General features: G+C 42.2%; 1 protein-coding gene, 1 long non-coding RNA gene and 1 other non-coding gene across 7 annotated transcripts in view; 1 reads left to right on the top strand and 2 right to left on the bottom strand.

Annotated features, from left to right (window-relative positions):
• The window catches only part of LOC135112277 (uncharacterized), a 28,036-nt gene extending 16,512 nt beyond the window's left edge, over positions 1-11,524 (top strand). The window contains exons 2-3 of one of the 2 annotated variants that reach the window (XR_010274256.1): positions 8,709-8,848; positions 11,388-11,524. This is a non-coding gene — a long non-coding RNA (uncharacterized LOC135112277). Of the gene's footprint in view, positions 1-8,708; positions 8,888-11,387 lie in introns of both variants that reach the window. The other variant, XR_010274255.1, reaches the window with a different exon arrangement.
• On the bottom strand, positions 178-249 carry Trnae-uuc (transfer RNA glutamic acid (anticodon UUC)). The gene has a single exon. It is a non-coding gene; the product is annotated as a tRNA-Glu (tRNA).
• Positions 11,525-11,588: 64 nt separating the features above from the next.
• On the bottom strand, positions 11,589-26,880 carry LOC135112276 (uncharacterized). 4 transcript variants are annotated; one of them, XR_010274254.1, is made up of 5 exons: positions 25,333-26,861; positions 24,776-24,880; positions 15,620-17,848; positions 12,227-12,309; positions 11,589-11,770 (listed from the first exon to the last, which is right to left on the bottom strand). XR_010274254.1 is itself a non-coding variant. In XM_064026565.1 (5 exons), exons 1-5 carry the CDS (start codon positions 25,368-25,370, stop codon positions 11,737-11,739), a joined length of 351 nt encoding a protein of 116 aa, XP_063882635.1. In that variant the 5' UTR covers positions 25,371-26,880; the 3' UTR covers positions 11,589-11,736. The 4 variants fall into 4 exon arrangements, 1 of the variants encoding a protein (XP_063882635.1); XM_064026565.1 differs by having other exon boundaries at positions 15,620-15,710; positions 25,333-26,880; XR_010274252.1 differs by having other exon boundaries at positions 24,776-26,859.
• Between the last annotated feature and the right edge of the window lie 564 nt (positions 26,881-27,444).

Below are 27,444 nucleotides of genomic sequence, written 5' to 3'. Positions count from 1 at the left end.
ACATGATTCCTGAGTCCGTTCCTCTCACTAACCACTCTATTTGAGAACCAATTTCTTCTTATCTCTTTCCTAAACCTAAATTTTTCAAGCTTGAACCCGTTATTTCTTGTTCTGTCCTGGTTGCTGATCCTAAGAATTTTGCTTATGTCCCCCTTGTTATAACCCTAAATCGTTGCTTTCTCATACCGGGAATCGAACCCGGGCCTCCTGGGTGAAAACCAGGTATCCCAGCCACTAGACCACATGGGAATTACTGATCCTCGGAGCATCCCCTGTGCGGAGGCGTGTCAGACTCTCTCTCTCTCTCTCTCTCTCTCTCTCTCTCTCTCTCTCTCTCTCTCTCTCTCTCTCGATTGATAGCTTGATATCATAATTTTAGTCTTGGGTCTCGACAAAATGACTTACATTGAAAGGATGCTGGGACCTATTGAGTTTTTTGGTGGTTGGTTGGGTAGGTGTGTGCTTTTGTGTGGGGAGATGGGGTGTTGGTGGATATTTGTGTGTTTGTGTGTGTTTGTGTGTGTGTGATCATAATAAATATGTTTCATTTTTCTTCCTTTCTTCTTTAGGTTTATTTTGATGTGGAAATATATACACACTTAGTTCATAATGTGTACTTTACGAGTATTTTATGCTTCGAATAAAGTAGACACACCACACACACACACACACACACACACACACACACACACACACACACACACACACACACACACACACACACACACATCTTTGTAGCCTTTGAAAACAGGTAGTCATGGTGAGAGAGGTGAGCATTTCTGAATTCATGCCTCAGTCAGTCTGGCGTGAAATGGCCTCATCACACTGGTCGGCGCCTCGTTCCCGGCAATGTCTGCGTTCAAAAATCAAAGGAATATTTGTCTTGTACCGTTATCAGCACCGTGATGACTGACCCAGCTAACGCCCCGCCTCCCTCCCGCCCACCACCTCGCAGACAACAGGGTCAAGTCCACGTCAATTAAAACACGTCACCAAACACGAACAATAGTTTTCAGGAGTAGTTTTCGTTTTTTATCGCATATTTTTCATGAGCGAGAGATGTGAGGGAGGAAGGGAAGGGGAGGGGATGAGTCTGTAGCCTATAAAATAATTATTAATATTGCCGTCACTCAGGCTTAGCATCAGCCGCGTGTGCATAGTCAGATTCGTTTTTAGCTGTTAATTTAGTGTAATGGAGTTGTATGGCGCGCTGATTGACCCAGAGCGTAATGGCAGGGGCGCGGGACTGTGACACGGGAGAGACGCCCACAGTCCCACACGTTTGGCTGCAGCGGCGACCTGGGCATGGGAACCGAATGTTGTTGTGGTTGTTGTTGTTGTGGTTGTTGCTGTGGTTGTTGTTGTTGTTGTTGTTGTTGTTGTTTATCCGTGTATTTTTCTGTGTGTCATGATCAGTGTGCATCTCCCCATGTTATTGAAGGAACTCCCCAACAAGCAGAAGAATCCTGGTTTGTTGTTGTCGTTGGCATTCACTTCTCGCATGATTCAGTCCTCCTACTCTTCCCTCGCCCCTTCAACATATTCCATACATTCCCTCCACTGTTGACTCCTCCCGTGCCTTTACGTACCTTACACCTGACACACTTCTATAGACGCTCATTTCCAGCGATTAGTCCTGTATGCTAAACTTCATTTAGGTTGTTGCCTTCTTATTATTCTAAACTATCTTATTTTTTTGTTAATTTATTTCACCTTATTTCATTCCATTTTTATTAATTTTATTGTATCGCCTTTCATTGCTATAAACTACTTTTGAGTGCTGCATTTTTGTTACCACAAACTACCCACTTATTTTCCTTTTATTTTTCAGTATTTATTATCTATCATTACTGCAAACTACTCTATATTGCAACACTTTCATTGCCACACAAACTACCTGTCTGTGTGTGTGTGTGTGTGTGTGTGTGTGTGTGTGTGTGTGTGTGTGTGTGTGTGTGTGTGTGTGTGTGTGTGAATACGATCTCTCTCTCTAGCTGTTTTTTTTTTTTTTATGTTTGCCTTTGTCTCTCTGTCCATCTTTGTTTTTGTTTGTTTGTTTCTCTGTGCGTCTGTCTGCCTGTCCGTCAGTCTGTCTGTTTGTTTATTTTTAGTCTATCTGTCTTGTCTGTCTCTCTGTGTTCATCTATCTCAGTCTGCTTCTTTGTCTGTCTAGCTGCCTGCCTGCTTTCTTGTCTTGTCTGCATGTACACGTGTGTGTGTGTGTGTAATAATAATAATAATAATAATAATAAACGGTTTATTATTTAGGCAGTTGACAAACTGAAAATGTACATAGGGGATGGGGAAAAACTTAACATTAATCCTAACGGTAAGACTAATCTAGGAGGGAAATACTATCGATTGATGGCTCGCACCATGGTGGGAATCGCACTGAGTCTGTACCGGTCCGTGCGCGGCGCCTTCAGGGGCGTTATTTTTTTGTGGTGTCTGGTGGCACGGACAGGGCGAGGCGCGTCGGGCGGCAGCATGTCTCTGAGACGCGGATGATGCAGTAGTCCTTCCCAAACTTCTCCAGAGCCTCTCGGTGCCTGGTGGATATTCTGGACAGACTCAGGGTGGTCAGGGCTTCTTCATAGGTGGTGTATGCAGGGCCAAGGATGACCCTGCACGCCCTTTCTGCACACTCTCTAGCTGTAGCTGTTGAGTGTGTGTGAGGGAGGAGGACCACGCTGGGGAGGCGTACATGAGTTTGGGGAGGATGAAGGTGAGGTACACCCCCCTTAACTCATCTGTCGGCGTCCCCAGCGACCTGAGTCTGCGCAGCATGTACAGCCTGTAGGTAGCTGATCTCACGGTGCTGGCGACATGCTGCTTCCAGGTCAGCTGGTCGTCCACCGTGACTCCGAGAAGCTTGGCACATTGGACCACCTGGAGGGGGTGAGGGCCCACTGTGAGCCGGGGAGGGGGCACTGGTACAGAGGAGGTACAGAAATGCATCACCACAGTTTTGCTGTGGTTGATGGTCATCCTGCTCTCCTCTGTCCACGTCTGCAGTCGCTCCAGAATTGCTTGCAGTGGCGAGTAGTCCGGGTTCTTGTTGGAAACTGGGACGCCCACGGTGCAGTCGTCCACATACTTCCAGCGATGGGGGGTGTCGGTGAGGGCGTCGTTGATGAGGGAGGAGGAAGCATAGAGGACCCATCTTGGTCCCCTGGGGGACTCCACATGTCAGCTGTTGGAAATTAGAGACAGAGCCCTGATAGCGAACGGCCTGACGTCTCCCTGTGAGGAAGTCGGCTAGCCACGCTATCAGATTAGGAGGGAGACCCAGACTTACTGCCTTGCTGATGACAACAGTGTGATCAACTAGATCAAAGGCTTTTTTGAAGTCGACAAAAGCAACAGCTAGAGAGGTGTTTCGCTTGTCCAGGTGGCTGTGGATGAATTCAAGGAAGCTGGTCAGGTAATGTGAGGTGGAGGTGGCTTTAATATTTCCGAATTGTCTGATATCCACGGTGTTACAAATTTTGGTGTATGCCCAGTCATATACAAAATCTTCACAAATAAGGCTAGGGATGGGGGTGATAGAGACTGGCCTGAGGTCATTGAGTGACTGAGGACTGGAAGTTTTGGGGATGGGAGTGACATAAGATGTCTTCCAGTCCGCGGGGCAAGAGTGTTGGGAGAGTGAGGCGTTTATTATGGAGCATAGCGGTGTTGCTAGCTCTACAGCAAATTCCTTGTAAATTTTTATAGGAAGGTCAGTGGGTGTGGTGGATCTTGGTTTAAATTTAAGTATTCTCTTAAAAACATCCATCGCCTGGACAGTGTGTGGAGGGGAGGGAGCGGGCAGATAGGCAGGAAGCGGAGTGGTGTGGAGGGGAGGAAAGGTTTGACAGATAGCAGCAAAGTGATCGTTCATCTCCTGAGCCGCGAGATTAGCAGGAAGGTGTGAGGTGCAAGGAAGGGATGAAGTGTGCTTTTGTAAGCCACACAAAGCTTTGATCTTAGCGTACCACTGTCTGTTGTTGGTCAGCTTGAGGTGGTGTATCTTGTCTGGGTAATAGCTTGCCTTTGCATTCTTAATCTCCCTGATTACTCTGTTTCTTAGTTTCCTGTAAAGGACCGGGCAGGAGTGGAACGCCCCGGTCCGCTGACGCATGAGTCTTTTAATGCGGGGCGTCATCCAGGGAGCATCAGACGGGTGCGTTGTGACGCTCTTGGCTGGGAAGTAGTGGTGGAAGGCTGCTGTAGTAGTGGTGTGTGTGTGTGTGTGTGTGTGTGTGTGTGTGTGTGTTAACAATAAAAAATCATCCCAGGGAAGCTAGCCATTGTCTAATATTAAGTAAGAACTGCGAGTATGAGGCGCATTGAAAAACCGAGGCACACACTCAGGTTACCTTTGTGTACACGTGATGAGCAGACAGCGAAGGGATGGTGTTGCGGGGAGACTACTGAAGAAAGAGGCGAGAAATTCAGGGTTTGGGAAGGCTTAACACAATGGCTCTCTGGTTTCCCTCTAAGACCTTGAATTTAAAAAATAAGTCATAGTGATCCTTAAAAAAATAATAAAAAAAAGATGAAAGTGTGTGTTGGTGACGTATTGAATTAGATCTCTCTCTCTCTCTCTCTCTCTCTCTCTCTCTCTCTCTCTCTCTCTCTCTCTCTCTCTCTCTCTCTCTCTCTCTCTCTCTCTCTCTCTCTCTCTCTCTCTCTAGGTTCACTCATGTACACTTGCAACTGACGACACAGCAACACACACACACACACACACACACACACACACACACACACACACACACACACACACACACACACACACACACACACACACACACCAGTTCAAGCTCCATAACTCATCAAAGTGTGTGGTTAACTTAGCGTGCCTCGCCTTACACGGCTTGGCTTGGCTTGGCTTGGCTTGGCTTGGCTTGTTGCAGTTATAAAATCCACTCTTCAGTCATTGATGCTCATGTTCTCCACGTTCTAGTCATGCAAAATTCAGTCATACATTTAAACTCATGTCATTCACGCTTCGGTATTTCACATTGCAGTCATAGAAAGACAGATAGTCACAATCCTGCCAGTCACATTTCAGTCACACACTCACCGTCACTCCTACACCCACGCTCCAGTCGTACATAGTCACTCTTAGTCCAGTCATTCTCCCACACTCCAGGCATCCCTCACGTTCCAGCCAGCAGTACATTGACACCCAGACCTGCACCATTCCAGCAATCCTTCGTTCTTCAGGTGTTTGTGATCCATCATCCCCCTCCCACGATCCCTCCTCCCTTCACTTCCTCTCTCACCGCCCTCCTTCCTTGTCCCTTCCTACCTCATTGTTCTCCTCCCTCACTACTCCTCCTTCACTGGTCCTCCTTCCTTCTCTGTCCCTCCTTCCAACACTTCCCTTCTTCCCTGACTCTCCTCTCTCACTACTCCTCCTTCCATGTTCCTCCGTCACTGGCCAGCCTTCTCTCACTGTCCCTCCTTCCTTCATTACTTATCCTTTCTTCACTGTTTATCCTTCCTTCATTTCTCCTTCCTTCACTGTTCCTCACGTCACTGTTCCCGGGCCCTCCTTCCCTCACTAGCTTTCCTTCCTTCATTGATCTTCCTTCAACGTTGTCGTGTTTCTACGTTGCACAATCTTGCTGCCTCCCTAATAAGACTGGCTTTTGTGGGTTCAAGGATACGCTTTGTTTATTTATTTATTTATTTTTTTACTTAATTTGTGATATTTACATATATTTACACTCATATGATGATATTCGACTTCCAAGGAAAACTACGAATATAGTTTAATTTCTATTCAAATAAACACTTCACATTACACTTCCGATTCAAATCACTTCACATATTTAATACTCAATGATAAATCACATCCTACACAAACCTGGCAGCTAATATTCAATGAGGAACACATCCCACACCTACCCAATCCCTCTCTGTCAATATATAACCCTAACATTTTACTGTGACAGCATTACAACTGTGTGGCTCTACTTAGTGGTGCTGAGACAGGCGGCTTGCCCATCCTGACCCTCTCTGGTCTGACAGCTCTGTCTAGCTTGTCTCTCTGTCTGCTTCTGTCTATTCCCGTCTCCTACACCTTGTAATATACATGTGCTGTTAGAGCGACCTTTTGCCCCAGCAAGGCTTCCGTTGCCATAACATTGATTTTCCAATATTTCGATCACTCAGTTCATTTTCCTATAACTTTCAATAAGGTTCATTTTCGAGTAACTATTTTATTTTCTCATACTATGATCATATGGTTAATTTTCCTTGACTTTCCGCAAGATCCATTTTCAAGTAAATATATTTTATCTTCCCCGTACTTCGATCATACAGTTTTTTCCCTTAACTTTCAATAAGGTTAATTCTCGAGTAACTTTGGTAATCGCATCTTCTAATCAGGAACAAGGAGGTGGCGGTTCCTATGGTGTGCCGGCTGTCCGTGTTGTCCACGTCACCTGTTTCCGGTGACCTCTGCTTCCCTCTTATACTAATTCAGTGATGGTCACCTGAGTACCTCTTCTTGTAATCTGGTGCTAATCTCCGGCCCTGTTGGTCTTGTGATGACTCACCGCACCTTGTTCTCTTCGGTGGTCACGTCTCGTCTCTTATCTATCAGGGTGGTGATACCTTCTTGATACCTGTTGTCGTTTTTATCATCTTCTTCCCTCATTTATTCTTTCTACTTCTTGTTTCCCTTTTCATTTCTTCATTTCTTCATTCTTGTTTCATTCTTGTTTCTTGCTACATGTTTAGTTTCTTGTTTGTTGGGTTACAACAACGTCCCTATTCTTCCTCCACGGCCCGTCTCCTTCCTTCACTGCCTCTACTTCCCCTGGCTCTCCTTCCTTCACAGCCTCTACTTCCCCTGGCTCTCCTTCCTTCACTGCTCCTCCTTCACCGTCCCTCTTCCCTCACTTACCTTTCTGCCATCATTATTCCTCCTTCCCTTCACTGCCCCTCCTCCCTTCCCTGCCCTATCCTGCTCATCCATTCCCCTGTCCCCTTCCTTCACCACCCTCCTGCGTCCCCCATCCTCGACACTCTCGAACAGTGTTTATCTAGTCAGAAGCGGATGCCATCGCCTTGCAGACAGACTTACGAGTAGATAGAATGAATGAATGGACGGATAGATGGCAAATGCAATTTAATATCAATAAATGCAAAGTGCTTAGCGTAGGTAGAGGAAACCCACACAATAGGTACACATTAAACACCCAAACTCTGGTAGGTACAGGGTACGAGAAAGATTTAGGAGTTATAGTTAGCTCTGAACTCCGTCTAGGGAAACAATGCATAGAAGCCAGAAACAAGGCAAATAGGGTACTAGGATTCATTTTTAGGAGTGTTAAAAGTAGAAGGCCGGAAGTAATATTAAAAATTATACTTGGCGCTGGTCAGACCTCATCTAGACTACGCTGTGCAGTTCTGGTCCCCACATTACAGGAAAGATATAGGTCTATTAGAATCAGTACAGAGGAGAATGACTAAAAGGATACAGGGGATGAGGAGTATTCCTTACGAAGCGAGGTTGAAGCGGTTAAATTTACATTCTCTAGAGAGACGTAGGTTAAGAGGGGACCTGATAGAAGTCTTTAAGTGGTATAAGGGTTATAACAAGGGAGATGTAAGCAAAATTCTTAGGATCAGCAACCAGGGTAGAACAAGAAATGACGGGTTCAAGCTTGAAAAATTTAGGTTTAGGAAGGAGATAGGAAAAAAAATTGGTTCTCAAATAGAGTGGTAGATGAGTGGAACGGACTCAGTAATCATGTAGTTAGTGCTAGGACACTAGAGAGCTTTAAGAGAAGATTAGACAAGTTTATGGATGGGGATAACAGATGGAAATAGGTAGGAGTGTTTCATACAGGGACTGCCACGTGTAAGCCTGGTCGCTTCTTGCAGCTTCCCTTATTTCTTATGTTCTTATGTTCTCTCTCTCTCTCTCTCTCTCTCTCTCTCTCTCTCTCTCTCTCTCTCTCTCTCTCTCTCTCTCTCTCTCTGTCTCTCGTCTATTCCAGTCTTGTCTGTTCTTTCTTTTCGTTTAACTCTCGCGTTACTTATCGTATCGTTTTCCTTCCTCTTTCTTTCTTCCTTCCTTTTTGTATTTATTTGATTTCCTTTCTTCGTTTTCTACCTTTTCGTTATTTCGCTTTTTTTATTTTTTATTTTTCCTGCCTTCATTTCTTTCATTTGATTTCTCCCCTTTCCTTTTCCGTTTCTTCCTTTCCCTCTCCTTTTGTTCATACCTTCCTTTCTTCTTTTATCCTCCGTTTTGCTTTTATTTATTTTATTTATTTATATATATTTTTTGGGGGGGAATGACTTTGCTTTTATTTATTCCTTTCTTTTCTCCTACGTTCCTTCCTTCCCTCCTTTCTGCCTCCCTCCCTCCCTCTCTCACCGGGCCTGCATCCTTGCATTTTACAGCCTACATCCACTTTACAGGATTGCTCAGTGTGCCTTATCACAAACAGCTTCGAAGGAACCAAAATACAAGTTAGATATGTTGTTCGTTCTTCATTTGTATTTCTTTGTGAGTGATCTAAAGCCCTTGCTCTTATCCATTACTGTTTGTTCATCATTTGTGATCGAGTTCAACCCTTTGTCCTTATCTTTTACTTCTTGTGTTTCCTTTGTATCCCTCCGAGTGCCCATGCCTATTGGTGTTCGTTCTTCCTTCGTGTTCCTGCAGGAGTGACCTAACCCTCACCTCTCTTCCTCAGCTGTGACACAAGGAGCAGCTCTCTCAGCGACTGGGAGCGGTGGACGGCGGATGAATACTTCGGCTCCCGCGCCTTCTTCCGCATCATGTCCGACCCGCCGATCCTGGTGGTGGGCCGCGTGCGTCAGAGGAGTTGAAAATGTATGGGACACGCTGCTGTGCTCTGCGTGTAGCTGTGAGGTGAAGTACAGATGGATGCATTGTCTCAGCCTCGGAGGTGCCACTTGCTCAAATTACGAATGGTTTAATCTTATTTTTTGCAGGCTGTGGAATATTACAGTATCTTATAATAAGACAAATGGTATTGAAAAGCATGTAATTTACCGACAAGCATTACACAACATTATTGCGGTGATTAAAAGTACTCCTGTAAAATGCTACGTGGCATCATCACTCAGCTGTTTTCAAGGTCGTTCGGACTCGCTTCCCCTTCCCCCCTCTTCCCTCGCATTGATGATTCCACGTAGCATTTTACAGGAGTATTTTTAATCACCGCAATAATGTTGTCATTTAATGCTTATCGGTAAATTACATGTTTCTTTTTTCTTTTCTTTTCTTTTTTTTTTTTTTTTTAATACCATTGTTTTGTTATAAGATACTGCAACATTCCACAGCGTGCAAAAAATAAGATTAAACTATTCCTAATTTGACTCAGTGGCACCTCCGAGGCTGCGACAATGCAATCGTGTGTCCGTCATTTCACAGAGCACACCCGCGAGTCTCGTACATTTTCAATTCCTCTAACGGGTAAACAAAGCCTTAAAATGCATGTGTATAGAACTTTCTCTGCTTAGAATTATACGTTCTTTCACCTTTTTCTTTTCACCGTTTTCTTTGTTTCCTCTCGCTCTTATATTTCATTGTGAGAGAGAGAGAGAGAGAGAGAGAGAGAGAGAGAGAGAGAGAGAGAGAGAGAGAGAGAGAGAGAGAGAGAGAGAGAGAGAGAGAGATGAAAACATATTATTACCTATACACACACACACCTTCCCTCAAACTCATTCATATTTCGCCTTTTTTTTCCCCCACAATGCATTTCAATCTTTCCTGTTCACTAATTAAGCTCCTTTGCGCACCTTATGAATTAATTCGAGCGTTTCATTATAAGTCACAGGAGAAAAGCAAGTGATATTTCTTAATTATTGAGTTTCATATGGATAGGAGGTAGAAAACGGTTATTGTGATAGATAAGGTAATAAGAAAAGTTTTTTTTTTATTAAAGGTGTTAACTTACCTATGAAAAGCGTGTGTGTGTGTGTGTAGGTACTAATGTTTTCATCTCTCTCTCTCTCTCTCAATAAAATATAAGAGCGAGAGGAAACAAAGAAAACAGTTGTAAGGAGAGAGAGAGAGAGAGAGAGAGAGAGAGAGAGAGAGAGAGAGAGAGAGAGAGAGAGAGAGAGAATGGGGTCAACCACTAACACAAAATTAAATTCCTGACCAGATCTCTCTCTCTCTCTAATCCTCATGATCCATCCTTGCTGCACCTAATCACAATATAATGCCCCACTGTTTGGGTTGTTTTCCCTAAGTGTTCCCCTTTTTACTCCATTTTTCCCCTTTTCCCTCATTTTTCCTTGTCTTTATTCGTATTTTTTTCCTTTATTTTTTCCCATTTTTCCTCTTATTCTCCCCTCTATATCCCTATTTTTCATCCCTTTTTCATTTTTTTTTCTTTCTCTTTTCCCCTTTCTCCCAATCCTGTGGGTGTGCGCTGCTGGCTCGTGATTGGCTGGATAGGTTGGTGTGGATGTACTGGATTGGTTTGTGGATGGCTATTATTATTTGATTGTATTTTATTATATTATTTGTTTGTGCATGAGAGAGAGAGAGAGAGAGAGAGAGAGAGAGAGAGAGAGAGAGAGAGATTTAGGAAGACCATTCACACAAGTTAAAATTTCTCTCTCTCTCTCTCTCTCTCTCTCAATGATTAAGCTTCATTATCTTTCACCATAGTGTTTAAATATACGACCATGTTGGTTTGTGTATTAGCGTTCAGATTAATTTCCTTTACTTATTATTTTTTGATGTGTGTGTGTATAAAAAAAATATATATATATATATATATATATATATATATATATATATATATATATATATATATATATATATATATATATATATATATATATATATATATATATATATATATTGAGATTTTTTAGTGTGGTTATTTAGTCATTTTTTGTTGTAGGTTAATTCATTTTTTATTTTTTAGTGGTTATTTAGTCATTTTTTGTTGTAGGTTAATTCAAAGTTGAGAGTATTTTGACTCGCATTTGATTCACCATACTCATCAACTTGTCCTGTATTTTTGTGTCATGCATTTATATATATATACTTTTCACATTCACGCAGGCTGGAAGAAAAATTAGGCTTGTCGATTTTGGTTCCATTCCTTATTGTAAACAGCGTACAAGATGCAGCATTTGTATATATGTGTGTGTGTGTGTGTGTGTGTGTGTGTGTGTGAGGAAGACAGTTGTTGGTGAGGGGCTGTGGGGAGTCACTGTGGGTTTGTAAACATACTGTGGGGGACATACTGTGGAGAGAGAGAGAGAGAGAGAGAGAGAGAGAGAGAGAGAGAGAGAGAGAGAGAGAGAGAGAGAGAGAGAGAGAGAGAGAGAGATTCACTGTTCCTCATCGCAGGAGAAGTATTATTGTTCATAGTTGTTCATTACAGGTGAGAGAGGACACACTATGTTGAGGGAAGGCAGCTGCAGGAGTGAACAGCTGCATCAGTGACAGCAGCAGCAGAGCCCCAGCACAGCAGCACACAGGACACATTTCCATCATCTTTAAATCCCGGACACATGTGCCTTGGTAATCTCACAGCAGCAAACCCTACATTGCTCAGGTCAACTTCCAGCTAGAGTCATAATATCTGGAGCTATTTTTCAAGATAAAGAAGGATTCAAATTATCTTTGGATGAGTTGAAAATCCACTCGAATTTTCTGCCTGAAGCTCTCGTTTGAAATGACTTTTGAATGTTGTGTCCGACTCCAACTGTGTCCTTCAAGTGAACGGGTCTTCAGTTTGTAGGTAGACTTCCGAGCCGCCCAGACCTGTGAAAGCGAGCAATCAGTCAGATGATAAGAGAAGATATAACATCAACATAATGAGAGAAACAGTCACAATGATAGAGATAAAATGAAGGCACTCAAGTATTAATGAGAAAACAAAACAAAATAATAAGCAAAGTAAAATAATGAGACAATAAGGCCAGTCAACAAATAATAGTAGTGAATTTACTATAGGAAGGGTCTGCTGTACTACTTAATGACCATTCAAGTCTAGATGTGTTTACATTTTGAACTGTCATTTTATTGTGTACTATGATACATTTTTTACTATTTTCTTACACCTGCCTTAATTAACAACACTGAGTAGAGTCTCACTAATACAACTTGAATACTACTCAGCCGGCAGTCTTTGCCATGATGGAATGTGATACTGAATCAGCAGTACTGACATTTCATTACTTTGATTACTCAACAAAATACTGCATTGTTTTTTGTAACCTGCTGGCTGGTTGGTGAAGGGACAACGTGTGCTCCTCAAAACTTGGTTCTTGCAGCAGACTGACAGCTTCCAGTGGGCCTGTCTGAGATAATGCAGCACACAACATTAGGAATAAGAACAAATTATTTCACTAAATAACTTTAATTACCTGCACTAATAATTACCTGCACTAAAAACTTTGAATGAGTTGTGCACTTTGTGAATTTAGGAATCTGGAACAATGATTGCATTTGATTTAACTACCTGCAACAAAGAGTTTACATATTAGTTACGGTGTTGTTGACAGTAAGTATAATCACTTTGAGGGGCGTGACCTCCTAACAAATACCTGCACTAAAGAGTTTATATATTAGTTACGGTGTTGTTGACAGTAAGTATAAACACTTTGAGGGGCGTGACCTCCGCCACACTGCTTCATCAGCCCCCAAGTATCGGTAATGAAACGGTTCGTGTGAGGAAGACTGTTTCTGGTGCTACAGGTGGAAATTGTTACTAGTGTGTACATATCTGTGGAAACCAAAGAATGTTTTCACTCATACCAAACGTTACAGTCATGGAGATGTACTGATATTCACAACGTTATTTTCTACTCCTTGCAAAACAGTTATTAATGAAAACTTGGCTAATTATATAATGTCGCTCATAAACAACTTATAACTTAGATCAGATCAAAGTCTCAATGAAGTGCACGCCGTTTCCTCTATTTCTTGGCCAAACAGGAAAAAGTTGCTGTCTTCATGGAAACTTTAGTGACTTTTTTCTTCAGATTTGAGTAGCAACATCATAAAGGCCAGAACAATGTATCTGCTAGGGAAACAACACCCTGATTTTCATATCAAACTTCAAAATTGTAAATGAAAGAGCAAGGAGGCAGTGGGCACCTGCCGAAACGATAATTACTCCCAGTGAAGTCTAAAGCACTGTTCAGGGGGTGCTGTGAACTTATCATTAAACCCAGCTGTGACCTCACTGAACGTTTCCCTTTGTGTCTCACAACTCAAGAGGGCAGTCACAGCCTGCCCTCTAAAGACAACTCTCTTCCTCCTCACAAAACTACAAGCACCTAATAACACGCACACCCTTCACTCAAAATCCAAAATTATCATGGCGACTCCTACACCAGACTTGGAGTCCCCATCTGGGGAGAGGACCACAAATGTCCCTAGGTCAGACTGCTCTTCTGATAACGACTCTTAGCTAAGTGTCTTAACACCTCACTTTTTCCTCATAAACTTTTGAAACATTCGCGTTCAATCTGTAGAAATTACCTCTCCTCAACTAAGCCTCATCTTCTCTTCCTCACTGAAACACAGGCGTCTGAGGCAACTGACAGTAGGTCCTTTTCTATTCCCTCCTACTTTCTCTATCATTTTTTATCCAAAGCTGGTTGTTGCGTTTATGTGCGCAACGACTTAACCTGCTCTCGTGCCCACGCTCTTGAATCTTCCGAGTTTTCCACCATCGGCTAGGACTACAGAGTCACTCTCAAACTAAATTTATCTGTGCTGTATCTCTCTCACCTAACTCCTCTGACTATAAGGAATTCTTTGACTACTTAACTTCCAAAGTGGAGCACATTCTGACTCTCTTCCCTTTTGCATAGATCTCCATTCTTGGAGACTTCAGTGTTCGGCACCAGGTTTGGCTTTCCTCTCCCTTTACTCACCATCCTGGTGAACTAGCCTTCAACTTTGCTTTCCTCCACGACCAAGAGCAATTGGTGCAACAGCCTACTCGTATTCCTGACCGTCTTGGAGATACGCCCAACATTCTTGACCTTTTCCTGACCTCTAGTCCTGCTTATGATGTCACCCTCTCTTCTCCGTTGGGCTCCTCCGATCACAATCTCACATCTGTATCTTGTCCTATCGCTCCAATCCCTCTTCAGGATCCCCCTAAGCGGAGGTGTCTCTGGAGTTTTGTCTCTGCTAGTGGGGGGACCTGAGGAGGTATTACCGATTTTCCCTGGAATGAGTACTGCTTCCGTGTCAGAAACCCGTCTTTGTGTGCTGAGCGCATAACAGAAGTGATTAGTGTCTTTCTCGACCTAAACCTTTCGAACCTTGGTTTAATACAGCCTGTTCTCATGCTATACATGATAGAGAGGTGGCCACCAAGAAGGTATTTTTAAAGGCCACCAAAAAGGTAATTAAGCTTTTCATCACCAAAATCTCATGCACTTTATATTTCTGCCTGGAACCATGCCAAGTCTGTTCTCCAGCTAGCCAAAAACTCCTTCATTTATAGAAAGTGTCAAAATCTTTCAAGATCTAACTCCCCTCGTGACTTCTGGCATCTAGCCAAAAATATCTATAATAACTTTGCTGCTGCTGCTTTCCCTCCTTTATTTCAACCAGATGGCACCACTACTACCACATCTATCTCTAAAGCTGAACTCTTCATTCAAACCTTTGCTAAAAACTCTACCTTGGACGATTCAAGGCTTTTTCCTCCTTCTCCTCCATTAGCGTAGACATGACAAAGGTGACTGTCAGTATACACTTGACATGACACACTGAGCCAGCTGGTACAGCTTATAATAATATTATAATAATACTCTGCCACTTTGTTTACAAGTGACAATACAACCTCTTGTTCCTCAGACTGTTCTTTTCACGTAACAGCTTCAAACCAAATCCTGAAATACTGAACCAACATGAACCACCACTGCTATCAAGTAGTCAGCACTGTGAAGGGCTGTACAGTTCCTTACGTCACTAAATAATACTTCTTTCTGATCCAATCTGTCTGTCTGTCTGTGTGTCTGTCTTTTGCCATGGCTTGACCTGCTCTTCTTTCATCTGTAGCTTCCATTCTGTCTGTCTGTCTGTCTGCCATGGCTTGACCTGCTCTTCTTTCATCTGTAGCTTCCATTCTGTCTGCCGTCTCCTTGCATCCTCTTGTCCACCACATCATCCTCTCTTGTGTGTCTGCTGCCACTGTCTGTCTAGAAAGAATGTTTTCTGCCAAACCTTGAACTAGTACAACATGAACCACCTGTGGTCTAATCTTTCTTCAGCATTTCTTCTGTCCACTGTCACTGTCTGAACCATTCACCTAACACACCACCCTTTCTGCCACGGTCATTCCTCTCTGATGCTCTTCTTTCTCCCTCTCTCAGCGTGGTGGCAGCACGGGCCTCGGCACTCCCTGGCACCACGGCAAGTGTCAGTGAGGCAGGCAGGTGTTGGTTCAAGTCCTGGCAGTGTCACTTTGCTGCTATATTATTGTTTTGTGCAGCGGATGATGCTACGTTTTTCATCACTAAGTTAGTGTAGAATTTATTTTTGCTTGACGTTATTTGTGTTGGTAAGGCATTTCCATTATATAGTGGTAGATATTCTGGGAAATAAGGAATTAGCAATACTAAGACATGCTTGAACAACACTCACCAGTGTGGAAGACTTGTCAGGCAGTGGCTGTAGTGGCTTCACTTGAACCACGACCATGTTCTGCTCAATCCTTGGAAAGAGAACAATTGATCTGAAATGGAGACACAAAGATATTGGGAAAAATTTAAGAGAGAGACGCTGCAAAGTGTATGCAAAGTGTAGCTGACAGTGTACGCGTCGTCATCAAGAGGAGGGGCTCTAAAATGAAACAGTAGGACACTCGTGAAGACATTCATACTATCTTTTCTCAAGGGAAGAGTGTGTCGTTTGTGTTAACAACATTAGGCGCGGACATTTTTTGCATCAAGGGTGATGTACGATCCGGACATGAAAAATTTTTTTTTCATTTATAATTTTCTACATTTTTTCCGCTTCTTTTGATATATGTAACGTTTTGATAAGAAAAAAAAATCCCCTTATGTAAAGAGGTCTTCTGTTATGAAACTCCACGGTTCCGCCCGCTGCGAGACATGTCATACAAGTTTTTTTTTACATTTTTTTTCTCTTTTCATATATCTTTCTGACATACCCGTTCTTCTTCACTCTCCCATGAATATCTACGGTTCTCTTGCTGCATACAATATTAGAAAGCACGAAATTCTAGGTCTAACTATTTTCTCAAATTGATATACGAAAAAAAAATCATAATTATTTTTTTTTCGTAAATCTAGCAAATAGTCAATGCATCTGCATTAGATATCTTTTGCATTAATATTTTATTTATTTTTAAACAGTTAAACACTGGTTTTTACTTAGAAATATGGCGAAATATAACAAAAATTGTTTTCACCCGCCTTCTCCCCTCCCCCCCCGGTAATTAAGGGTGAAATCATGAATAGCTTTAGGCCTTATATACAAAACCAATCGGAGTAACTAAAACTATGTCTGCTTTTTCAACATATTCTGATGTATATATCACGTGAATTTCAAATCCCTGGCTGCAATAGGTGAATTTGCCACCCCTTAAACTTTATGACATAATATCTCAAAATGGCGGATTTTAGCATATATAAATGATCTGCTCCGTTGTTATTGGTGTTACACACAGATGGGCTATTGCGGCTTATCAAACTGTGAGAGGCGAACAAAGTCTGCTGTCGTAATTTTTGTTTGGAGTTGATTTTGATTTTTGACAAATATTTCAAAGTATTTTTTTTTTACTTTTCATCGAAAAAAAAAAAAATCGTACAATAAAAGAAAAAAAGATAGCAGACGTTGTTCTCCTATCTTTTCTGATCAAAATACTTTTTAAATAAATGAGGGAGGAGATAAGAGTTGAACACAGGCAATTTAACATGGGATTAGCGATCCTTCAACCCCCCTCAAGTGTATGGATAAAGGTGATTAGTTACTTTGATGTGGAAAGACTGTAATTTGTAAAGATGAGAACATATGAGAATAAATTATTTTTATGACCTTGTGTCCAGCCAATGTTTGTAGGTGTTAAGGTGAAACCACGAGGTGAGGTGACATTAGTATTGTCAAGTGTCTTTGTAAGGTACTCACATCAAAGTTTTCATTTGCTTAAATCAATTAAGGTCTGGTGATAAAAAAGGCACCGCATCCTGTGCACTCTAGCCTGTGCACGCCTTCCTTTCATTCTGGAATGCACACCTTTATATATTGTGCTGCATTCACACTCATTTTTCAATAAAAATAAATAAATAACAATCAACAAAAAACAAAGTGATCAATAAAAAAATAAATAAAAACACAGGAGTGAAGTACTCTTCTCCGTTAACCTCCAAGATAACCACATCAACTGGTCTTCAGGAAAAAAAATAAAAGATAAACAATGTTTATCACTCACGTGGAGCACAGCGTTAAACCCCCCGCCAAATAAAAAAAAAAAAACAGAAGACCGAGGAGGGTTCCTATCTACAGCAAGTGACCCTTAACTAAACTAGCTAGCTAACCAAAACCAAGGACCCCGAAAGTGCTTATCTGGGTTCTTGCGGCTGGATGATGTCCGGGGCAGGTGGGTGTCCAGGTGAGGTGGATGGCTGAGTGTAGGCGACCACGTGGCCTTCGCCAGCTAGCGGCAGGAGTCAAGGTGGTGGTGATATGAATTTCTGGAGTCTGCAGGACTAAGCCTGGCGTCCTCCACGACCTTGTGGAGTTGTATGGGGTCACCTCGCCACTTCCGGGATGACCTGGGGTAGTTATCTCGTCACCTACAGCCCACTTCTGGTTCTTCATCACAGTTGTTGGGGGTAGTTCATGGGTCACCTGCAATAGTAGTAGTAGTAGTAGTGGTAATAGTGGTAGTAGTAGCAGTACTGGTGGTGGTGGTGGCAGTGGTGGTGGTGGTGGTAGTGGTGGCAGTGGTGGTGGTAGTGGTGGCAGTGGTGGTGGTAGTAGTGGTGGTGGTGGCGGTGGTGGTGGTGGTATTAGTGAAGGTGGTGGTGGTGGTATTAGTGAAGGTGGTGGTGGTGGTATTAGTGGTGGTGGTGGTGGTGGTATTGGTGGTGGTGGTGGTATTAGTGGTGGTGGTGGTAGTAGTAGTAGTAGTAGTAGTAGTAGTAGTAGTGGTAGTGGTGGTGCTGGTAGTAGTAGTAGTAGTAGTAGTAGTAGTAGTAGTAGTAGTAGTAGTAGTAGTGGTGGTGGTGGTGGTAATAGTAGTGGTAGTGGTGGTGGTGATGGTAGTGGTGGTAGTGGTGGTGGTGGTAGTGCTATTGATAGTGGTGGTGGTGGTGGTGGTGGTGTTTTTAGTAGTAGTAGTAGTAGTAGTAGTAGTAGTAGTAGTAGTAGTAGTAGTAGTGGTGGTGGTGGTGGTGGTGGTGGTGGTGGTGGCTGTGTTAGTAGTAGTACTAGTAGTACTAGTAGTAGTAGTAGTAATAGTAGTAGTAGTAGTAGATCAAACAAAATATTCTGAAAAAAAAAGACAGACCGACAGACAAATCCAAAATACGTATCCTCTCTCTCTCTCTCTCTCTCTCTCTCTCTCTCTCTCTCTCTGGGAGGTAAGAGATCACCTCATTTTCTTGTTGGATTGCAGGGTCACTCTAGAAGAGCGGGAAAAAGGTGCAGAGGACGCTGTCAAATCTTTAGTGTGAATGAAGGACGGGCAAGTGCAGCTTGAGAAGGTAGAAGAGTGAAGAGTGTATGCGATCAGTGTGATGGCAAGATACATGGAGGCCTCCCATGTTTCGAAAAAAAACACTCTCTTCATCAATAGTGACCTTCATACATTTGCTGCAATCATTTCTTGAGTCACCGTTTTCACTACACAAGGAATGAAGAAGCTGTTTATATGAATGTTCAAGGATAAAGCCTTTTCTTTGTGCAGCTACAAACAGGACACAGGCTTTCATTTGTTACAGGAAAAGTTCTCCTTTGTACAAGATATTTTTTCTTTTTTTTTATGTAGGAAGGACACCGGCCAAGGGCAACAAAAATCTAATAAAAAAAAAAAATGCCCACTGAAATGCCAGCCCCATAAAAGGGTCAAAGCAGTGGTCAAAAATTGGTGGATAAGTGTCTTGAAACCTCCCTCTTGAAGGAATTCAAGTCATAGGAAGGTGGAAATACAGAAGCAGGCAGGGAGTTCCAGAGTTTATCAGAGAAAGGGATGAATGATTGAGAATACTGGTTAACTCTTGCGTTAGAGAGGTGGACAGAATAGGGGTGAGAGAAAGAAGAAAGTCTTGTGCAGCGAGGCCGCGGAAGGAGGGGAGGCATGCAGTTAGCAAGATCAGAAGAGCATTTGGCATGAAAATAGCGGTAGAAGACAGCTAGATATGCAACATTGCGGAGGTGAGAGAGGGGCTGAAGACAGTCAGTTAGAGGAGAGGAGTTGATGAGACGAAAAGCTTTTGATTCCACTCTGTCTAGAAGAGCAGTATGAGTGGAACCCCTCAGACATGTGAAGCATACTCCATACATGGACGGATAAGGCCCTTGTACAGAGTTAGCAGCTGTGGCGGTGAGAAAAACTGGTAGAGACGTCTCAGAACACCTAACTTCATAGAAGCTGTTTTAGCTAGAGATGAGATGTGAAGTTTCCAGTTCAGATTATAAGTAAAGGACAGACCGAGGATGTTCAGTGTAGAAGAGGGGGACAGTTGAGTGTCATTGAAGAAGAGGGGATAGTTGTCTGGAAGGTTGTGTCGAGTTGATAGATAGAGGAATTGAGTTTTTGAGGCATTGAACAATACCAAGTTTGCTCTGCCCCAATCAGAAATTTTAGAAAGATCAGAAGTCAGGCGTTCTGTGGCTTCCCTGCGTTATATGTTTACCTCCTGAAGGGTTGGACGTCTATGAAAAGACGTGGAAAAGTGCAGGGTGGTATCATCAGCATAGGAGTGGATAGGACAAGAAGTTTGGTTTAGAAGATCATTAATGAATAATAAGAAGAGAGTGGGTGACAGGACAGAACCCTGAGGAACACCACTGTTAATAGATTTAGGAGAAGAACAGTGACCGTCTACCACAGCAGCAATAGAACGGTCAGAAAGGAAACTTGAGATGAAGTTACAGAGAGAAGGATAGAAACCGTAGGAGGGTAGTTTGGAAATCAAAGCTTTGTGCCAGACTCTATCAAAGGCTTTTGATATGTCCAAGGCAACAGCAAAAGTTTCACCAAAGTCTCTAAAAGAGGATGACCAAGACTCAGTAAGGAAAGCCAGAAGATCACCAGTAGAGCGGCCTTGACGGAACCCATACTGGCGATCAGATAGAAGGTTGTGAAGTGATAGATGTTTAAGAATCTTCCTGTTGAGGATAGATTCAAAAACTTTAGATAAGCAGGAAATTAAAGCAATAGCACGGTAGTTTGAGGGATTAGAGCGGTCACCCTTTTTAGGAACAGGTTGAATGTAGGCAAACTTCCAGCAAGAAGGAAAGGTAGATGTTGACAGACAGAGCTGAAAGAGTTTCACTAGGCAAGGTGCAAGCACGGAGGCACAGTTTCGGAGAACAATAGGAGGGACCCCATCAGGTCCATAAGCCTTCCGAGGGTTTAGGCCAGCGAGGGCATGGAAAACATCATTACGAAGAATTTTAATACGTGGCATGAAGTAGTCAGAGGGTGGAGGAGAGAGAGGAACAAGCCCAGAATCGTCCAAGGTAGAGTTTTTAGCAAAGGTTTGAGCAAAGAGTTCAGCTTTAGAAATAGATTTGATAGCAGTGGTGCCATCTGGTTGAAGTAGAGGAGGGAAAGAAGAAGAAGCAAAGTTATTGGAGATATTTTTGGCTAGATGCCAGAAATCACGAGGGGAGTTAGATCTTGAAAGGTTTTGACATTTTCTGTTAATGAAGGAGTTTTTGGCTAGTTGGAGAACAGACTTGGCATGGTTCCGGGCAGAAATATAAAGTGCATGAGATTCTGGTGATGGAAGGCTTAAGTACCTTTTGTGGGCCACCTCTCTATCATGTATAGCACGAGAACAAGCTGTGTTAAACCAAGGTTTAGAAGGTTTAGGACGAGAAAAAGAGTGAGGAATGTACGCCTCCATGCCAGACACTATCACCTCTGTTATGCGCTCAGCACACAAAGACGGGTCTCTGACACGGAAGCAGTAGTCATTCCAAGGAAAATCAGCAAAATACCTCCTCAGGTCCCCCCAACTAGCAGAGGCAAAACGACAGAGGCACCTTGGCTTAGGAGGATCCTGAGGAGGGATTGGAGTGATAGGACAAGATAAAGATATGAGATTGTGATCGGAGGAGCCCAACGGAGAAGAAAGGGTGACAGCATAAGCAGGATTAGAGGTCAGGAAAAGGTCAAGAATGTTGGGCGTATCTCCATGGTGAGTAATGATTTCAATAAGAGTAGGTAAAAATGTTTATGTTGTTTTGCAATCACAGATTTGCTTTATAATAAAAGAATATATAGATGACAGTTGTTAAGGATACTACATCTATATGTTGAGCCGTGACTGAGACAAGTTTTATTATTACCATTTAGAGTTCCACCTTTGTATTTTGACCAGTTACAATGTCACTTCACAAAAGATACTCTTTCATTGTTTTACCATTATTATTTTTGCTTCACATAAAAAAAAAGAGTGATGATTAATAATTAACATTTGTTTAAAAGATCTGCGTTTCATTTTTGCCCATTTAATGGAATTTATTGTAAAAAAAAAAAAAAAAAGGAAGGAAAGTGATAAATGTTGGGCCAGTGGTACACACGGCAACTTTGAATAGTCTGAAATGTAACGGCGGTGGTGCGTGTGGCGCCTAACGTGTTAAATATTTACTGATTTTACTCAATACACCATATATATATATATATATATATATATATATATATATATATATATATATATATATATATATATATATATATATATATATATATATATATATATATATATATATATATATACGTGGTCTTTCCAACTTCCAAATCCATCACCTACCCACTCCCTTCTCACTCTCACTCATTCACCTTGGTCTCGTACAGGTTCTCCACTTCGGGCCTGTTGTTCTTAAGTTGTTCTTCACAGTCCTCTCAAAGTTCTCTCATTGAAACTGAGTTTTGCTTCATATTTACTTCTAACTTCCTATCAAGCTCAAATATCTCCAAGTGTTAGCGCTTCTTCGTTTCTGTCGCCTCCTGCTCCAACACTTACAGTGGTATTAGTAGTAGTAGTAGTAGTAGTAGTAGTAGTAGTAGTAGTAGTAGTAGTAGTAGTAGTAGTAGTAGTAGTGGTAGTGGTAGCGGTAGGGGGGGTTCAGCATAATTGCTGGCTCACAAACACACAATTATCACATCGTTTCATTACACTTTCTCATTCATTTTTGTTTCAGCGGGGCATTTTTACCGCAGATTTTCTTTTCATCTGTATTTTTCTTTTGTTTTCTCTCTCACTTTCCCTTTTGTTTGTTTACCTTGCTTTCTATTTCGTCTTACTCTGGCCACCATTCTCTCTCTCTCTCTCTCTCTCTCTCTCTCTCTCTCTCTCTCTCTCTCTCTCTCTCTCTCTCTCTCTCTCTCTCTCTCTCTCTCTCAGTAGCGAAAGGTAGTTTTTTTCTTTTTTTTTCTTTTTTGTTAATGTGTCAGGGTACATGGTCTTAGGTTGGCAATAAACGGAATGAATGGAGCAAATTTTGATGTCGACTTGACGTGGAGGAAAATTGTTTACTTATTTTATTTTATTTTATATATATATATATATATATATATATATATATATATATATATATATATATATATATATATATATATATATATATATATATATATATATATATATATATATATATATATATATATATATATATATATATATATATATATATATATTCGTGATTCGTTTTTCTTTTCATTTTTTCTTTTGTACTGAAAATTTTTTTTTATATTTCTTATACTATATATATATATATATATATATATATATATATATATATATATATATATATATATATATATATATATATATATATATATATATATATATATATAATAAAAACAATTTTCCTGCAGGTGAAAATATAATAAATGATAAACGACTCATTACAAAAGCACATTACTTCAACTGTCAGAAAGCACAATGGGCAGAAATGTTCTTTACGACGCCAGTACTTCACTCAGGTAATAAACACCAGCACCGCGTCACTTTTCTCTCGTTTTCTTTTCCACACTACCAGCGTGACGCCCTCCACGTCCCTGCCACCCACGCCAACCACTTCACACACATTAGAAAAACTGACTGAACAACAAAACTCCACTCGTCTGCAGAGAGAGAGAGAGAGAGATTATTATTATTATAGTTTATTGACAGAATTTTTGCGATTACAAGGAGCTTAAAGTAAAAATCATTTCACTAAAATCATTATATCATATAAAAAGAGCTACAAATAAAAATCCTGTCCAGATAAAATTAACCAATTCACATTGCAAAAAACAAACTTTCTCCAAACTTAACTCCTAAAAAAAAAAAAAAATTCAAACTCCCTTTCTTTTAAAAAACAAGAACATTTTAGCCGTAAAGCTTTAACACATCGCAAACATAATCACATAAAGTGCCCAATAAAAAAATTCAAAGAGAGAGAGAGAGAGAGAGAGAGAGAGAGAGAGAGAGCCCCTGCCACCACCACCAACCACCACCTTTCATTACCGGCTGTTACCTTCAAGCTGCCATCGCATACGTATTGCCTTCATTCCCTATTACGTTACAGATATGACACCTGAATACTACTGATGCCGCCGCCGCCGCCGCCGCCGCCGCCGCCATCACCACCTCACCAGTCCATAAAACGAATATTTTCCCTTTCGTGTATTTTATCTACGTAATGAGACAGCGGAGGGAAGCATCACGTAGACAGAGACACACAGATTGGTCTCTCCACCAGTCCTCCATCAACAGACTGACTGACTGACTGACTGATTGATTGACTGAAAGGACGGACAGACAGACAGACACAGATTGGTCTCTCCACCAGTCCTCCATCAACAGACTGACTGACTGACTGACTGACTGACTGAATGACTGAAAGGACGGACAGACAGACAGACACAGATTGCTCTCTCCACCAGTCCTCCATCAACAGACTGACTGACCGACTGACTGACTGATTGATTGAAAGACGGACAGACAGACACAGATTGGTCTCTCCACCAGTCCTCCATCAACAGACTGACTGACTGACAGAGTGATTGAAAGACGGATAGACACAGATTGCTCTCTCCACCAGTCCCCCATCAACTGACTGACTGACTGACTGACAGAAAGACGGACAGACAGACAGGTGGTGTACTAGTATTTATCTGTTCAGCTTCTCAACTTACTTAACTGCAACCTCAATCATATAACTTTCATCATCAGAGTCAGGAAAGTTAAAATATTGCTTCCTTTGCTGTCAATCTCTCTCTCTCTCTCTCTCTCTCTCTCTCTCTCTCTCTCTCTCTCTCTCTCTCTCACTGACGTCACATCACATAGGTCACTGTATAGATGAAATTGTTTAAATATACACACATTTCCTAATAGAATTAATTTTCTATGGTAAGTTTACATAAATAGTCCAATAATAGTATTCAAAACCATAAATTGCTACTTTTCATTACGTGTGGAGCTTCAATCTCAAATAAAAACCATTATATATATATATATATATATATATATATATATATATATATATATATATATATATATATATATATATATATATATATATATATATATTGACTCAAAATAAGGTAACACTCACCTGGGACACGAGGAGCAGGGGAGAGCAGGCGAGGAAGAGAGGGGAGAGGGTGGCAGGCAGGCGAGGAAGGGAGCGGGGAGGGAGGAGAGGGGAGAGAAAGAAGGCCTGAAGCAGGGAGGTGAAACAAGCGAACTACAGTTTGCTCATTACAGGAATACACACACACACACACACACACACACACGACCATCTCCCTATAAACCCTGACAACCGTAGCACCACCACCACCACACCACCACTCCCAACTACCATCACCACCCCAACCTCTCAACCACACCCAACAACCACAACACCGTTACGTCCGCTACCCCCACCACTGTTACACAACCACCACCATCCTCAACAACCACAACCACCTTTACCACAAGCCAGTCACGTTCACCATCACTACCAACACCCCCCTACAACCATTCCAACCACACCAAACACCACCACAACCACCACCTCAACCCAGTCACGTCCGCCATGGCCACCTCCAGCTCCCCTTCCACCATCCTACTCTCCACATCTCTCTTCCAATATCCACTCCTCCCTATCCACCACCAGGCCATACTCACATCCACCTCTCCCTCCACACCGCAGTCCACCACAACATGCCCGCCAAGGACAGACGCAACACCGCTTCACCGCCGTAACACAACCGGAGACCCGTCACGTCAGCGGGCGCAGGGCGAATGGCTGAGGAGACGGCGAGGAGAGAGTATCACGTGACTTGAATACTTGGTGCTGATTGGTGGAGGGTGTGCTGAGGTAATTGTCACTAAGAACAGAGCCACTCTCACAATACTACTTGTAATGATACAAAATAATAGAATCACGGTTATATTAGCAGTAGAAGACACTTACCAATACACTGTGAGGCAAGAAGTAAGGACAAATGAAGGACACATGAGCTGTACGAAGAGTAAAAAATAAAAGGGAAAAATAGAACCCTCTGATTGGCAGACGGGAAGCAGGCCAACACAACAGCTCTCGTATTTATTGAGGCTTATGTAGACTTGAAATAGCGACTTGAGTCTAATGAAATAACGCAATACATGTAGTGCGGGTGTTTTCACCAATGAGAGACAGGCTAATGGGGGAAATGCAACAAGGCATTCTCAGGTATCATAAATGCACTTGTTTTTCATGAAGCATGAATCAAGGTTATGTGCCTGTGTTCTGAAAAGCTTTGCTCTCTCACCAGACTATTTTCAAAGGCCACAGAGATAATTACACGGGTTTTCAAGATTGTTTCTCCGGATGATGCTGTAGAGACCTTACCAGTCTGTCACTAGAACCGTACAAACACCCTGAAAATCCGTGTAATTTCAACTACAGCCTCACGAAAGTAGTCGGGGTGCGGGCAGAAATGTTTCAGGATACTGTCTAGAGTCTCTATACACATCTGTTGTGTTTTGCTTTACTCTGCGAGAAATTAACGTGTAAGTTGTGTGATGCGGGAACGGCTCGCCTGGGTGGACCTCCGCCTTCTTTCTTCTTCCTCGGCTCGCTACGTACTGGAGTGGAGCCGCGCGGCAGTAAGTGATCGAAGCCTGACAGGAAACAGCAAGTGGCTGATTAAATTTTTTGTGTATGTCAGTGAAGGAAATGTACAGGCACGAGTAACAATACAGGGCTTGTTATCATTATACAATTAACATTTCTCATCATCTTCATTATCTTCATTATGCACATCATTGTCATCATTATTATTACCCTCCTCCTCCTCCTCCTCCTCCTCATCATCACCATCATCATCATCATCATTCTCATCATCATCATCACCACCATCATCATTCCCATCTCCATCATCATCACCATCTTCATTATCATCATCATCACCACCATCACTGTCGTCACCATCTTCACGAGGTCATCGCCATTCTTTCTCGTCCTTCTGGCAGTGATGACCCTAATGACTACACTGAGAAATGGTCTTCATCCGCGGCCATTATCAACATTAATACCATCAGCATTATTATCATCACCTACGACCATCATCGTCATCATTGTCATCACCATCATTCATTCTTATCATCCTGATTTTTTTATTGTCCCTAAACCCACCAAAACCATCACCACTACCACCACCACTATCATAATCATCATCATCATCATCATCATCATCATTGTTTGTCATTATCATCCTTAAGTCTTATGTGAAATTTTTACAGCGCAATGTTGATTACGAAAGAAGCAAACGAAAAAGAGAAGAGAAGGAAGAAAAAGAGAAAGAGAGGAAAAGGAGGTGGAGGAGGAGGAGGAGGAGGACAAGATGTTGGGTGATTAGGGCCATGAAAGAGAGAGAGAGAGAGAGAGAGAGAGAGAGAGAGAGAGAGAGAGAGAGAGAGAGAGAGAGAGAGAGAGAGAGAGAGAGAGAGAGAGAGAGAGAGAAATAGCTTCTTTACCTCTCTCCCCTTCCTTCTCCTTCCCTTTATTCCCTCTCCCTTAACTCTTTCCCTTCCTAGTTTCTACCCATTTCTAATTACTCCACTCCTCTACCTTCCTACCCATCCCTGCCCTCCCCTTCCAAAACCCTGACTCTTTTCCCTTAATTCCTCCCCTTTGCTCCCCTCTCATTCCTCCCTTCTTAATCCACCAACTCTTACAACTTACCCTTGACCCCCCTTATCTTTCACTCCCTCCCCCTTAACTTCATTCCTTAACCCTTTCCCTCTTGACCGCCT

Source organism: Scylla paramamosain, chromosome 23, assembly GCF_035594125.1.
Source record: "Scylla paramamosain isolate STU-SP2022 chromosome 23, ASM3559412v1, whole genome shotgun sequence".
NCBI lineage: Eukaryota > Metazoa > Arthropoda > Malacostraca > Decapoda > Portunidae > Scylla > Scylla paramamosain.
The sequence above is the reverse complement of the archived record's forward strand: the minus strand, read 5'-3'. Positions and strand labels throughout refer to the sequence as shown.

What these genes read in the sequence shown, in the direction of transcription:
- LOC135112276 (XM_064026565.1), bottom strand. Translation starts at nt 25,370, where the DNA reads ATGTTGTGGTGGACTGCGGTGTGGAGGGAGAGGTGGAT. An exon ending in CTGACAAGTCTTCCACACTG is followed by an intron (nt 12,310 to 15,619) that starts GTGAGTGTTGTT and finishes GCATTATCTCAG; the next exon opens with ACAGGCCCACTGGAAGCTGT. An exon ending in CTTCACCAACCAGCCAGCAG is followed by an intron (nt 11,771 to 12,226) that starts GTTACAAAAAAC and finishes TCGCTTTCACAG; the next exon opens with GTCTGGGCGGCTCGGAAGTC.